At 43.2% G+C, this 16,106-nt stretch overlaps 1 protein-coding gene across 5 annotated transcripts in view; it reads right to left on the bottom strand.

The window, feature by feature from the left end:
• Window positions 1–16,106, bottom strand: part of CNKSR2 (connector enhancer of kinase suppressor of Ras 2) — a 240,825-nt gene that overhangs the window by 118,290 nt on the left and 106,429 nt on the right. For all 5 annotated transcript variants that reach the window (XM_038757077.1, XM_038757075.1, XM_038757076.1 and 2 more), the window contains exon 8: window positions 14,355–14,423. In XM_038757077.1, coding sequence (XP_038613005.1) covers window positions 14,355–14,423 — 69 coding nt within the window. The remainder of the gene's footprint in view (window positions 1–14,354; window positions 14,424–16,106) is intronic.

A 16,106-nucleotide genomic window follows, 5' to 3' on the forward strand; every position in this document is an offset into this window, starting at 1 on the left:
TGATTTCTGAAACCGGATTCAGAATATTTAGAGACTTCTCGGGTTCCAAGGTTTCTGCCATCCTTGGGATAAAAACATGACAGTTGTTTGGAATACTGGTTGTCGAGTCTGGCCTCTGTCCCATGCAATACATATACTCGTCTCTATGTTGTGGTACTAATAGTGGCAATGACAATATTTATTGAGCACCCTCTGGGTGAAATGCACTGTACTGAGTGCCAATAACGATTTCTGAAACTGGATTCGGAATATTTAGAGACTTCTCGGGTTACAAAGTTTCTGTCATCCTTGGGATAAAAACATGGCACTGTTTGGAATATTGGTTGTCAAGTCTGGCCTCTGTCCCATGTAATACATATACTTGCCTCTATGTTGTGGTAGTAATAGTGGTAATGACAATATTTATTGAGCACCCTCTGGGTGAAATGCACTGTACTGAGTGCCAATAACGATTTCTGAAACTGGATTCGGAATATTTAGAGACTCCTCGGGTTCCAAAGTTTCTGTCATCCTTGGGATAAAAACATGACAGTGGTTTGGAATATTGGTTGTCGAGTCTGGCCTCCGTCCCATGCAATACATATACTTGCCTCTATGTTGTGGTAGTAATAGTGGTAATGACAATATTTATTGAGCACCCTCTGGGTGAAATGCACTGTACTGAGTGCTTGGGGAGCACAAAACTGCCCACAGGGAAGTTGCACTGTGGTGGGGGAGGTGAACATAAAGTTATCCATCACAGACTAATCAGTAGAAACACTTGAAAGTACAAATAAATGAATAATTGGGTTGCTGATAAAATTCACAGTCCCACGCAACCTCCTGTTTTAAAGAACAGTGAGTCCAACCTCACTGTTGAACACCTCCTCCAGGACCGCTGCCCACTCGTCAAATTCGTTTAGAAATTCGGTCACACAGAAATTTCTGCACACAGTAAGCCTGTCCAATTCATCTCCCTGCCCCTCACCCTCTAACCTCCCCCTCTCCCACTTCAGCACATCCGCTCCGCCACCCCTCCCCATCACCCTGACTCCCTTCCTCTGCTCTACCCCCCTCCCCACCTCACAGCACTTGTACATATAGGTACATATTTATTATGCAATTTTATTAATGATGTGTATATATCTATACACAGATAAGCACAGATCTATACACAGAGAAGCAGCGTGGCTCAGTGGAAGGAGCCCGGGCTTTGGAGTTAGAGGTCATGGGTTCAAATCCCAGCTCCTCCAGTTGTCAGCTGTGTGACTTTGGGCAAGTCAATTCACTTCTCTGGGCCTCAGCTTCCTCATCTGTAAAATGGGGATGAAGACTGTGAGCCCCCCGTGGGACAACCTGATCACCTTGTAACCTCCCCAGCACTTAGAACAGTGCTTTGCATATAGTAAGCGCTGTGCCATTATTATTATTATAATCTTATTTGTTTATATTGATGCTGTTGATGCCCATCTACTTGTTTTGCTTTGTTATATTGTCTGTCTCTCCACTTCTAGACTGTGAGCCCATTGTTAGGTAGGGATTGTCTCTGTTGCCGAATTGTACTCTCCAAGAGCTTAGTACAGTGCTCTGCACACAGTAAGCGCTCAATAAATATGATTGAATGAATGAATGAATCACCTAAGCAATTGGGTAGGCACCCCCTCCCCCAGAAATCACACAGCCAGTGGCACTAAAGGGGCCTAACTATAATTACCCTCTTCCTACCTGGAATTTATTTAAGATTTATCTCCCCCTCTAGATTGTTAGTTCTTTGAAGGCAGGGATTGTGTTTACTCAGTCTCTTTGCTTTCCCATGTACTTAGAATAGGGCTCTGCACACAGTTCTCATGCGATAAATCTCGCTCCATAAGGGAAATCTGAGATTGTGGGTAGGGTTTGCCAGGTACTGACTGATGCCTAATAGCAGGTCTTCGGGTACAGTGGGTAAAGGATGACCACTTGCATCTGCAGAGTCACTGGAATCATTTGCAATTCTTCTTGTCATCAGCATTTCACCCCAGAAGAACAGCTCCTCCATAGCTGTTTCAAGGCTGTCAGTGATGTTTGTTGGGTTTCAAGCAGAAACTCCTGACAGTTGGTCTTATCAATGCTGACACTCCATCAAGTCTCTATCCTCCTTCCCATCCCACTCTCCTCTCCCATTACATCCCAGCTTGTACTCTTCATTCCTCTCAAGCTCACCTATTTGCTGGGTCTCATTCCTCTCCTGTTGCTAGATCTCTTTCTCATATCTGGAATTTCCTACCCATCCATACCTCATTGTCTGCTGATCTCCTCATCTTCTATGCCCTTCTGAAACCACGTCTTAATAAGAATAATAACTGCGGTATTTGTTAAGCTCTTACAATGTGCCAGGTACTGTACTAAGTGCTGGGGTGGATACAAGCCAATTGGTTGGACACAATCCCACGTGGGGCTCACAGTCTTCATCCCCATTTCCCAGATGAGGAAACTGAGGCCCAGAGAAGTGAAGTAATTTGCCCAATGCCCCACAGCAGACAAGTGGAGGAGATATGATTAGAACCCATGACCTTCTGATTCCCAGACCAGTGCTCTATCCACTGTGCCATGCTGCGTCTCCTTCAGATGCCTTTTTCAATTCATTTTTCTGCTCCCCGAGGATACATCCCTCAAATCTCACATCAATATTCTCACACCACCTAAGCACTTAAGTCCTCCTAAGTGCTTAGTACAGTGCTCTGCACATAGTAAGGGCTCAACAATCAATCAATCGTATTTATTGAGCGCTTACTGTGTGCAGAGCACGGTACTAAGCACTTGGGAAGTACAAGTTGGCAACATATAGAGACAGTCCCTACCCAACAGTGGGCTCACAGTCTAGAAGGGGGAGACAGAGAACAAAACCAAACATATTAACAAAATAAAATAAATAGAATAGATAGGTACAAGTAAAATAAATAAATAAATACGACTGACTCAGTCCCAACTCCCCTGTAGCAATTATGTATGTACTGCATTTATGCTATTACTTTCTCCTGTCTGTAGTTTACTTTAGAGTCTTACTCCCCTACTAGACGGTAAGCACTTTGAGTCTACTATCTACTAACTCTGTAGTACCCTTCCAAGAACATAGTACACTGCTCTTAATAGAGTACTTACTCCGTAAGTACTAATAATTCATTAATTCCTGGAAGACCAGGGGCAATTCCTGACATCTGTTTTCAGGGCTCTTACCGGATCCTCAGGCAGTCATTCAATAGCATTTACTGAGCAGTTATTGTCTGCAGAGGACTGTACTAAGTGCTTGGAAGAGTACAATACACCAATATTACAGACACACTCCATGCGCTAAAATGAGCTTCTCAAAGGACAGTTTGAACAAGACTGGATATATACTGGTGATGGAGAGTTCAAAGATGCACTTCCCAAATGACTGGACTTTTTCTGCTAGAATTAACCTAAAATTTCCAGAAGCTTCTCATTCAATCAATCGTATTTCATTCAATTCCCTTACTGTGTGCAGAGCACTACACTAAGCACTTGGGAGAAGAAGATGCAACAATAAGCAGACACATTCCCTGCCCACAATGAGCTTACAGTCTAGAGGGGTAAATCTCAAGGTGACCAAACGTGTTGAATAGTTGTCAGAGGTCAGACCCACTAATTGGCATCCACAGCCTTCCTGAGGCTCAAAATATCCAGCCATTGTTCCCTGAATTTCTTCCACGCCCAATCTGCAGCAAGTAGCATGTCACCTTGCCACACTGTGGGGTAAAACATAGAAGGATGAGGCTAATGGAAGCCATCAGTAGCTTCTACGAACAGATGTTCTGATCAGTTTCTGCAGTCTGCCTTCTCTCCCGCTTGAACATCCACAGTGAGGATAGCATTAAATCCTCAGTAAAAGGCTTCCTTTCCTATGCACCCCACATTGAGAACTCACGATCTACCTGTAAGCTGTTGGAAGAATGTTTGCCAATTCTTAACGAAGTTCTAACAAGAGCACTCAGTTCTCCCTTAATAATACTAATATTGATAATAATATAGTAATGATAATATTTGTCAAGTGCTTACTGTGTGCCAGGAACCGTATTAGCGCAGGGGTAGATATACTAGATAATCGAATCGGATCTAGTCCCTGCCCCTCATGGGGCTCACGGTCTAAATAGGAGAGAGAACAGGTATCGGATCCCCATTTTACCGATGAGGAGACCGAGGCAGAGACGAGTGAACTGACTTGCCCCAGATCACACAGCAGCAAGTAGCAGAGCCGGGGTTAGAAGCCAGGGTCCTTTGACTTCCAAGTCTGAGCTTGTTCCGTTAGGCCTCACTACTCCCTCATGGAGTTTCAATCGCATGGTTTGGCCAGAAGATGGTTGAGGGAGCAGAGCCCGTTATTCTGATGTAGCGAACCTGTTCGGGCTTGTTGGCCCAAGTCAGCAGGTGATTCTTCTTGCCCGGTGTATTTGGCGTACAATAGCTGAGTAAAGCAGCGTGAGTTTTACTCAACATGCAGTTTCGCAAGAAGGCAGCCCTCTTGCTCTAGAAAAACAAGGTGCGGTTGGAACAAAATACACGTCCTGGAGGAATTGCGTGTACTTTTTTTTTTTTGGTGGTATTCATTAAGTACTTACTATATTCATTCAATTGTATTTATTGAGCACTTACTGTGTGCAGAGCACTGTACTATGCCAGGCACTGTACTAAGCCCTGGGGTAGATACAAGTTACTTAAGTTGGGCATAGTCCACGTCCCACTTGGGGATCAGTCTTAATCCCCATTTTACAGATGAGGGAACTGAGGCCCAGAGAAGTGAAGTGATTTGCTCAAGATCACACGGCAGAAATGTGGCGGAACTGGGATTAGAACCCACGTCCTTCTGATTTCCACGTCCGTGCTCTATGCACTAGGCTGTGCTGTTTCCCACTAGGCCATACCGTTTAAGCTGAAAGAGCTACAATCTAGTTGTCTCAAACTCCTTTTTTATGGTATTTATTAGGCACTAATTGTGTGCCAAGCACTATTCTAAGCAGTGGGGTAGATATAAGGTCAGACACAGTCCCTGTCCCACTTGGGGCTCACAGTCTGTGTAGAAAGGGAGAACAGGTATTGAATTCCCATTTTGAAGGTGAGGAAACTGAGGCACAAAGAAGTTAAGTGACTTGTTCAAGGTTACACAGCAGGAAAGCGATGAAGTTCTCTGACTCCGAGGCCTGTGATTTATCCATTAGGTCACTCCGCTTCGCTAGGCCATGCTGCTTCTCTTGGACTCTTGCAAAAGTCTTCATTCCCCCAGAGTATGACGTTCAGCTGCTTGGATGGCTTCTGTCTGCCTCTTTCGGGTAAACAGGCTGAATCACCAGAAGAAGTTTAGTTATCTTTAAGGGATGATCAGATCGCCAAAATAGAACATTAAGCAGCTCACCACTGAAGAATCATGAGGTCAATAAGCAGCCTCAGTTTCACCCATGGGGGAGGGTATCCATGAGATTCTCCTTTCGTTTGGCAGACAATATGTTCTCTTAATATTTTGAGCCTTAAATGACTACCCCTCAAAAGACCACGTTGGTCATCTAATTGAACCAGAAGAGAATTTAGACTCCAAAACAAAATAATACTAAAAATGGCCAGGCTTAATCTACTTTGTGGAAGGTTAAAAAATGGACAATTTTCTAGTTTTTTAAAACAGGTGAAAACACCCGAAAAACCATCCTCCATCATTTCAGTTTTATTATTCCAGAATCGAATACGTGGGTGGCCGCGATTGCTTACCCACACACTGTTGCCATTTATTAAGCAATGACTCTGGACTGCTTCTCGTTCACATCATATAAAAAATTGATAACGAGCTTTTAGTTATTCATTCTAAATTAATATTGCCAAATGTCACCATTCCATTTACTCAATTAATGGGCACAAGGAACAAAAATCAAATATGCTTCTTCATTTAACGTCTCAACTGGGTATCCAGCCAGCCCACAGCAATGAGAGGCATTCATTCATTCATTCAATCATATTTATTGAGCGCTTACTGTGTGCAGAACACTATACTAAGCGCTTGGGAAGTACAAGTTGGCAACATATAGAGACGGTCCCTACCCAACAGTGGGCTCACAGTCTAGAAGGGGAATGGGTGATGTGCCTTGTTTTAACTTGCCTTTGCCTAATTCTGGTTTCAGAGTGGCTGATCAGAAACCTTGTCGATCTGACTGGGCAAACTGCGCAGAAAGATGGTCAAGGAGATGAAAACCCCTTAATCTGAAATAATAATAATAATGATGGCATTTGTTAACCACTTACTATGTGCCAAGCACTGTTCTAAGTGCTGAGGTGGAAACAAGTTTATCAGATTGGGCGCAGTGCCTGTCCCACGTGAGGCTCACAGTCATAATCCCCATTTTACAGATGAGGAAACTGAGGCACAGAGAAGTGATGTGACTTGTGCATGGTCACACAGGAGATCGAGTGGCAGAGCCAGCATTAGAACCCAGGTCCTTCTGGCTCCAGGTCTGTGGTCTCGCCACTACACCACGCAGCATAACCTGTGAGGATTGCCAAATGTCTACAACTAGGACAGTGCGTTGTGTGTCATTCTCTCTGTGGAACAGGAACTGCCTCTGATAACCTTATATCTAACCACACGATGTGGCACATATTAAGCACTTAATGAATGCCATAATCACCAGTCTCCAAAATCATTCAGCCCCGTTTCACCTCGGGTCGGTTTTCCAAGGAATACAGATGCTTCTCAGGTTGTTCTTTCTCAGTGACCTTAGGTGAGAGGAGATGTTGAGATCCAGAAGGATTCTGCGAATTACCCAGAGCTTTCACACTTAGTCAAGAGCAGAGCCAGAGCTAGAATTAAGCCCCTGCCCTCTGACACTATGACGTTTTCTAGATAATAAACTTGCTTCTACTCACAACACTGTAAAATAATCTAAGATGTGAACGCATTATCAGGTGTTCCAATCCTGTAAAACACTGTGCATCTTTAGCTCACCATTCCACAAATCCCACAAATACCAACTCTGTTGTACTGCACTCTCTCAAGAGCTTAGTACAGTGTTCTGCACAGAGTATGTGCTCAATAAATACCACTGATTGACTGACCGAGCCATTACAAACCTGCAAGTGTTACCACAAGTCTTCCCAACTCTGTTCTCTACCATCTTCCCTGTACCCTGCCTCTCTGAAATAGGATTCTGCCTTCCGGTAACTCTGCCTCTTTACCCTCCATGATCCCCACAAACTTGGGCCCAAGGCTTACGGGAAGGAGGCCTAATTCCCCACAGTGTCAGGAGTTCTAGTTGGGGAAGGAAGGAGGGAGGGAGGAAGGAGAGAGGGTGAGGGCCAACTTGGAAACGAGCTTTTCGGGATCAGGAGGATGGGCTCTTCTGTCTCTCTCACATCAAGTTCCTAGTGACCAAATCTTCATTTTGAAATGGAGGGCAAGAGAAGGGCGGGAATTCTGGGTGGGTTGGAGAGTGGGAAGAAGCTGGCTTCAAAGAGCTCACAGAATAGAAGGCCATTATTTTAGATCTTTACAACCCCTACTGGAAGCTAGGTGTTGTCAGGGAAAGGGAATACTATCCGGCAATCAGAGGCCTGACACCTCATCTGAAACTAATCAAGAGTTGAGCCTTATATCCCTAAAAGTTGTTTATTGGGTCTTCCAGTTACTGCTCATCATAGGCCAAGTTATTTTTTTTTAAATGGCATTTGTTAAGTGCTTACTCTATGCCATGCACTGTACTAAGCACTGGAGTAGATACAAGTTCATTGGTTGGACACAGCCCATGTCCCACATTGGGCTCACAGTCTTTATCCCCATTTTACAAATGAGGTAACTGGGGCACAGAGCAGTTAAGTGACTTGTCCAGGGTCACACATTTGCCCAAGTTGAGTAGTTTATTGTGTTCAGAGTATTAGCCCAAGTAATAGCAGTCTAAGTATGGAATAGTGGGTCCTGAGATTCTATTTCCGGGAGGTGATCTTTGCTTGTTCCCAAAATTGGTCTTCGGAACGGCATTTTTTTCCCCTCAACACTGCCCTTCCACTCAAAAATGAACAGATCCACTGATCTTTGACACAACTACTAAGCGTTTCAAGTCAGACAGTGATGCTCCTTGAGCTCTGAGATGATGTAATGACAAATACAGACACTTAAGCCGTGAAAGTGGGTCATTTATGGCTGTGCTTGAGTCTAAACTTTAGATTAACCCCCAGAAGCTCAGAAGAAACTACATATGCACATTGGCTGATCCTTTCTTCCCCATCAAGAAGGTTCAAGCTGGTTGAATAGCTACTAAAATATAAAAATGGAGGTCAATTTTCTAGGATCTTTCAGGAGAATGCGACTGCTACTCATAGAGCTAAGTTTAATCAATCAATCTATCATATTTATTTAGCACTTACTATGTACAGAGCACTGTACTAAGCATTTGGGAGAGTACAATATGACAGAGTTGGTAGTTGAGCTACCTGCCCACAAGGCGCTTATAGTCCTTAGCTAATTAAGAACCTGAAAGGTCAATGTGCAACATAGCTTTTCTAAGTGCTAAACCTAAAGATAAAGATAAAGAATAGCCTTTCCCTGATTCTGGCTGTTAAGTTTTCAGGGTGAGTGATTTGGCAACTTCCTGTGTCAATTGGTTTAAGCTTAAACCTCCCTGGGCTTCTGTAGCTTAGACGTCCACATTGTCACCTGCAGTTAAGCTGCAAAAGAGATTCGAATATCTGAGTAATCAAAACTGTCAGCTTCTATCTTCCTCTCCCAGATCCTTTAATTCTACACTCCCTGAGCCTTTGAACAAAAAAACCCAAGTGGGATGGAATGACATGAATTCTAGCCAACATCAGTGACTGTGTTTCTTCTTCATCTGTTTACAAGCCTTGACTGGAGGTAGTAAAATCCAGGAACTCTAAGAATACAGGAGTGCATATTGCTTATCTTTCTTTTTATTGAAAAATTTTCATTTGATTTTTACATACAACTCTGCGAACAGTTTCTCGGGCTGGGGGGATTTGTTTTGGTTAAGTGACTTAAATGAGAAGCAGCGTGGCTTAGTGGCAAGAACACAGGCTTAGGAGTCAGAGGACATGGGTTCTAATCATGGCTCCACCACTTGTCTATTGTGTGACCTTGGGCAAGCCACTTAACTTCTCTGTGCCTCATTGACCTCATCTGAAAAAGGGGGATTAAGACTGTGAGCCCCACGTGGGACAACCTGATTACCTTGTATCTACCCCAGTGCTTAGAACAGTGCTTGGCACATAGTAAGCGCTTAACAAATACCATTATCACTATTATTATTAAATGTATGATTAGGACAAAGTGCTTTACTAAGGAGACTAGTGAGATTATGAGCTATGTAGGACAGAGACTATTTCAATATGATTATCGTGAATCTTCCACAATGTTTGGCATATTGAAAGCTCTTAATAAATGCCTTAACTATCATTATAATAATAAAGTAGAATGCTTCAGAGAACATTTCAGTGAAGGGCCATCTTTCACTTTATGAAGTATTAGTTAGAACAATAACTGAAAACTGATTGATGAACTACAGACTGATGATGCAAAATTTAAAAAATCTACCAATTATTTCTATCAAAACTGGGCTACAATCTCAGACGATAATCATCTCTCACTTGTTCCTGACTCTCTCATTCAACCACAACGTTCTGACCAAGTAGAATAACTTTACCAACCAGAATAGGTAGGTGAACATTGAAGAGAACTTGACTTTTAGCATAAGAACAGGTTAACGCAGATTACATCGGGAAATGAGAGTGGGGAAGTCACTTGTGTCCTTTAAAATCACAAGGCAGCAGGAAGGAAGAGGCTTCTTCTTCAAGGGTTAAATTCCGATTTCCTGGCACAAAGCTGAACCACTAAAAAAGCAATACATTCACACAAACCCCCGCAACTAAGCACACCTCAGCCCAGCCCAAGTGACGCTTTTAAAGAAAGTCACAAGTCCTTGTTCAATTGACTCCCCAACTGGAGAGCAAAACTGGTCCAGTTTTAAAAACAATTTCAGTGATTTTTTTTTTAAATATGCAATCCTTTAAGCAATCAATCCCAACACTAGATAATGCTTGGCTCAACAGGAAGAATAGCAATTTCAGCCAGAAACTCAGTGAGCTCCTATAAATATCAACTTCCACTGCATCCAGAACCAGGACTGCCTGAGCAAAGCACGACAAAGGAATTATCATTCTTGAAACTATCACAAACACGACACCCTCTCTGTTGCACATTTCTGCAGGGCTGAAACCACTGATTCATTCATTCATTCAATAGTATTTATTGAGCACTTACTGTGTGCAGAACACTCTACTAAGCGCTTGGGAAGTACAAGTCGGCAACATAAAGAGACAGTCCCCACCCAACAATGGGCTCTGATCCTCGTTATCATAAAGAATGACTCTCCAAAGATCAAAAGCAAAAAGAGAGGGTACTGTGCTCAAGGTGGAGAATAATCAGGGGAATGCATTCAATCATTGAAGAGTTATTGCTATCTTTGACCTATTTATAGCAACCAGATTTCACAGCTTGGATAAATTTTAGCGCACACAGCATCTGAGATGATAAATTTCTGAGAAACACAAACAAAATTCAGCCCCAACCAAATCTCTCACATTTGAGTTCTGTGTTAAAACCCTAATGATCATGACCAAGTTGTTGGTATCAGTAACAGAAAAGGCAGCTGATGTTTCTGAATTTCTTCTGTAAACCACTGGATTCTTTATCCCTTTGAAAGTATTTTTACCTGTTATCTGAATAGCTATATAAACATTTTGCAGATATCTGATTGATGAACTACAGACTACAGACTACAGATAACTACAATAGATATCTATTTATAGATACAGATAGAAATTGTTATATATAATGTGCACATGTATATATATATATACATGTATATATAACATTATATGTATTGAAGAGAGAGAGAGAGAGAATGAGAGCTCTTGGTTCTGGATGTCCTTTGGGGAAAACACACTTTGCCCCATCTCTAAAAGAGGAAGGTAGGTCCAGAAAGCACCTACCCAAATCCTCTCGGAATGTCCTGAAAGAATCCAGGCTGGGAATATCTTCCATGCCATTTGACTTGTCTGCCCATCAGGAAAAATCAAATCTTGCTGTGTGTTGAAGCCACTACATACATTTCCAGGGAACAGAGGGAAGACAGGGCATCCAAAGATGCATAAAGACAGAGAATTCTGTTTTCACTTACCCCTGCAAAACCCGCACATGCAAAGTCTCATACACACCCAAGATATGTAGTCTTTCGGCTATGTCGTTGTACTCCATATAGTGGCATAATACACTCTGATGACCAAGGGGCAGGGAACTACCTGTCCAAACTGGACCAGCTCAATGAGTGGCACTCACAATGTCAATTTATCATCAACGGAGGTTGGATGGGCCACTTAGCTCTTACCAAATCGGCTGGTAGGTTCGGCACTGGGTACCACTGTAGGAAAGCTAAGCCCGTTGTTGGGTAGGGAATGTCTCTGTTGCCAAATTGTATTTCTCAAGCACTTGGTACAGTGCTCTGCCCACAGTAATCGCTCAATAAATATGACTGAATAAGTTTTACACTTGCTCATTCCCCTTTTCTTTCTTCCTCCTCTCTATAATCTATTTTGGTGTCTGTCTCTTTCACTAATTTGTTAAGTTCCTTGAGGGCAGAGACAGTGTCCACTAATTCTTTTAGACTCTCCTAAGCACTTTATACAGTGCTCTTCACACAGTAATACAGTGCTCTGCCCATAGTTAGCACTCAATAAATATGATCGAATGATTGAATGAAGGGGGAAAACTTCTTGAGGGCAGGAATTATGCCCATTAACTCTACTGTACTCTCCACAGGGCTTAGTACAGAGCTCTGTAGAAAGCAAACTATAAGCTCCTTCAAGGTAAGGATCATGTCTACCAACACTACTGGTAGAATTAAACGGACCACACAAAGTACACTATAAACTCTTTGAGGACAGGGCTTATGTCTTCCAACTCTTTGTACTCTCCCAAGTGCTCAGTACAGTGCTCTACACACAGCAGCAGATCACTGAATACTACTGACTGTCTGCTTTTGTCATAGCTGCTGGCCCTCCATAATTAAAAAAATAATAATAATGGTATTTATTAACCACTTACTATGTGCCAGACACTGTACTAAGCACTGGGGTGGAGGCAAGAAAATCAGGTTGGACGCAGTCCTTGTCTTACATAGGGTTCACAGTCTCAATTCCCATTTTACAGATGAGTTAAGTGAGGCACAGGGAAGTGTAGTGACTTGGCCAAGGTCACACAGCAGACAAGTGGCAGAGCTGGGATTAGAATCCATGACCTTCTGAATCCCAGGCCAGTGCTCTAACCACTATGCCTTGCTGCTCCGTAACCAAATCCCCCAATACAGAGAGAGAACATATGCTCTAAGACAGAAGAAAGCATGGGTCCACTCCAAACCATGAGTGGAGACGGGTCTCTTGAATTCCCTCGAGCAATCGATGTCAGATACTGCTACTGGGCCCCAACCAATGTCCAGTGATCAGCTGGGTCAATGTGACTTAGTCTTCAAAAACCTCAACTGAGCTCGTGTGTTTGTATCTACCCTGATGCTCAGCCCGCGGCTCGGCACAGAGTGAATGCTTCATAAATACCGAAACTAAATACCAGAAGAAATGTCTCCAACCCCGACCACCGGTGTGGACACGGCCAGATGATGCGGATTCCCCCCTTGCCGGTAGGAAGAACCAGAGGTCCCTGATCCCGGACTTTTCCCAGAGCTAGAGATGAAGTGAAACACCCTCTTCTTCAAGAAGTTGCCAGAGAGTGGGAGAGGTTAAAGGTGGCGTCCCTGTCCTCTAGCCACCTGTTCATTTTGGGGTTAGAAAAAATGAAAGCAGAACCTTTAATCACGCCTCATCCCTCGCCTCGGGATCCATCAGTCAGTGGTATTTATTGACCACCTACTGTGTGTACAGCACTAGACTGCCTGGCCCATAGTAAGCGCTTAACAAATACCACAATTATTATCATTTATTATTACCACTCTGTGCTTGGAGGAGTACAGTGCAACACAGTGGATAGATGACGACCAACACTACTGTATTGTACCCTCCCAAGTGCATTGCACAGTGCCTTGCACACAGTAAACACTCAATAAATATTGCTGATTGATTGGTTGATTCCATTTTTGAGTTCCGGAGTGAGATGGCCACCAGAAGGCCATTTCGTATTTCCCTCCTCTCCACAAGAAGGTTTACTATCATGGCGTTTAACCTCCTGCCCCCTGCAATCTCCTCGTCACATCTTTTAGTTTCCCTCTTCAACGCTTTCTTTGACCTTGACTGCCCCTAAACGACAAAGACACCAAGAAATCGTTATCTGTACCTGGTGGCTCAATTCACCCCAATTCTGTCGTCCACATGGCTCTTTCCCTCAGTGAATCACACATCCTGGAAAAGATTCGCCTGACTTCAACTCTGCCTTCTCAGATGCATTGAGCCAACTTTCCCGTCATCCGGTTGGTTCTCTCTAGAGTCGATCTGATACCCCATTTAGCTAACGGAGGAAACGAAGGATCACGGTTTGAAGAACTGGTCTCCCAGGCAACAGAATTAGTAACCCCAAGGTAGGCACGGATTCTTTACACGGAAGAGAGACATGTTCTTACAAGATACTTTATGTGTTTACTGATGTGGTTTTTGAGTATAAGCTTCCAACAGGCAAACTTCACATAGGAGTGCTGTCGGATAAAAACCGAACAGCACGAAGGAATGAAGGGAATGAAAACGGGAACTTTCTGATGAAAAAAGAACTAACCAGAAACTAGGAGCTCGGAATTGTTATGCTTCAAGCTCTTAAGGGAAAAACGAAAATGCGAGTCACTGCAAAAACGCTGAGAAATATGGGAGCTTTTGATCATGACAGCGCATTAGGAGATAACATTAGGACACTTTTAGAAGCGAAGACTAAATGGTTAATGAATGCTGGAGTGAGTATTGAGAGGGTTATTGCCTTTATGAGCCACAGATCACGGTTTTACCTGTTCCTCTGTACTTCAATGATAGGAGGACGTTCTTACTGGTGTTTCTCAGACTATAAATATGCCATCCCTTCAGAGAATTTAGCCAACTTCAGTCCTTACTACACTGTTGCATGTACACAGGCCTAAAGACATCAGCAGCTTTTACATTTTCCCAAGACCGTACCTTACGGGCTAAGCAAATATTTAGGAGGAGAAGGCAGTTATTTAACAGTCGGACCCTACTCCAACCTGCGTGTTTGCTGGCAATGTCAAGACAAGTCATTCCTTTAAAACTTTAGACCCATTTTCAAATGAGTTTCTCCCACGGACACTTAATGTAATTATACATACCACAGTTTGGTGATTCACTTGAATTACTTCATCCCCAGCATGGATCTTCTTACACCGATCTGCAGGGGACTAAAATAAACACAAAATAAATGATCAAGAAGGACATTTTTGCCAGTTGTCACCTCTCTCATTTAAGATCCCGGCACCTAATGGCTTTAAATCACAGCGTATATTTAATCATGCTCCCTGGGGAACCTACTACAGTAAAAATGACTTGTAAAATTTCACCTGTTGTATCCCCTATCCCTGGAAAAACACCTTCATTTGGTGGTGTTAATATAAGAAAAATACTTAATGAGATATAGAATGGTATTTGCTCAGCGTTCACTATGTGTCAAGCCCTGATCTAAGCACTGAGGTAGATGCAAATTAATTTAATCGGACATGGTCCCTGCCCTTCTAAGGACTCACCGTCTAAGTGGAAGGAGAATATGTATTGACCCCCCCCATTATACAGTTCATTCTTTCAATCGTATTTATTGAGCACTTACAGTGCGCAGCGCACCATACTAAGCGCTTGAGAGAGTACAACATAACAATAAACAGACACATTCCTTCTCACTACCCCAGTGCAAACGCTTAACAAATTCTTCTATTATAAATAACAGGTTTCTAAGGCATTCTTTTAGGGGGGAAAACGGTAATGGCATTTATTATAGGGCCCCACATTCTTTGCCCTTAAAAAGGTATTTATTGATACTAATGTCTGTCTCTCACTCTAAACTATAAACTCACTGTGGGCAGGGAATCTGTCTGCTTATTGTTATATTGTACTCTCCCAAATGCTCAATACAGTGTTCTGTACACAGTAAGAGCTCCATAAATACAACTGAATGAAAGAAGTTATCAGTCCCTAACATATTACGGCTACCGATCCTTGTTTCTCGTGGGCAGGAAATGCACAAATCTACCTCTAATCAATGTCATTTGCATGGTTTGATCTTCTTCATTTCATATAAATCATTCAAATGAGCTACAATAAATGAACACTTCCAAAGGCGCGCACACACGGGTGATCGGTGCCCAGGCTTTGAAGACCAGGTGACTCAATTGCTGCTTCAGTGCATCAATATTAGTTTCAACAACTTGAGGGCAGGGAAATTATCTACAACTTCAAAGCTTTATTAAAAGCACATCTTCTCCAAGAGGACTCCCTCTATTAAGCTCTCATTTTCCCCTATTCCTTCCTCTTTTCTACCTCACCTATTCAATTGCATCTGGAGCCTTTAAGCGCTTGATTCATTCATTCAATCGCATTTATTGAGCATTTACTGTGTGCAGAGCACTGTACTAAGCGCTTGGGAAGTACAAGTCGGCAACATATATTCACCCCACCCTCAGCTCCACAGCGTTTATTGAGTCCTCAACAAATTCCATTTCTTGCTTGACTGACTGTTCTCTCCCGAGTACTTAGTACAGAGCTCTGTACACAATAAGTGCTCAATAAATACCACTGAATGATGGATCTATTGTTCTAAGTACATAGATCTTCAGTGGCTGCCTGTCAACCTACGTATCAAGGAAAAACTCCTCACTCTGGGCTTCAAGGCTGTCCATCACCTCGCCCCCTCCTACCTCACCTCCCTTCTTTCCTTCTCCAGCCCAGCCCGCACCCTCCGCTCCTCTGCCACTACCCTCCTCATTGGGCCTCGTTCTCGCCTGTCCCGCTGTCGACCCCCAGCCCACGGCCTCCCCCTGGCCTGGAATGCCCTCCCGCTGCACATCTGCCAAGCTCGCTCTCTTCCACCCTTC

Source organism: Tachyglossus aculeatus, chromosome 15, assembly GCF_015852505.1.
Source record: "Tachyglossus aculeatus isolate mTacAcu1 chromosome 15, mTacAcu1.pri, whole genome shotgun sequence".
In the NCBI taxonomy this organism is placed as follows: Eukaryota; Metazoa; Chordata; class Mammalia; order Monotremata; family Tachyglossidae; genus Tachyglossus; species Tachyglossus aculeatus.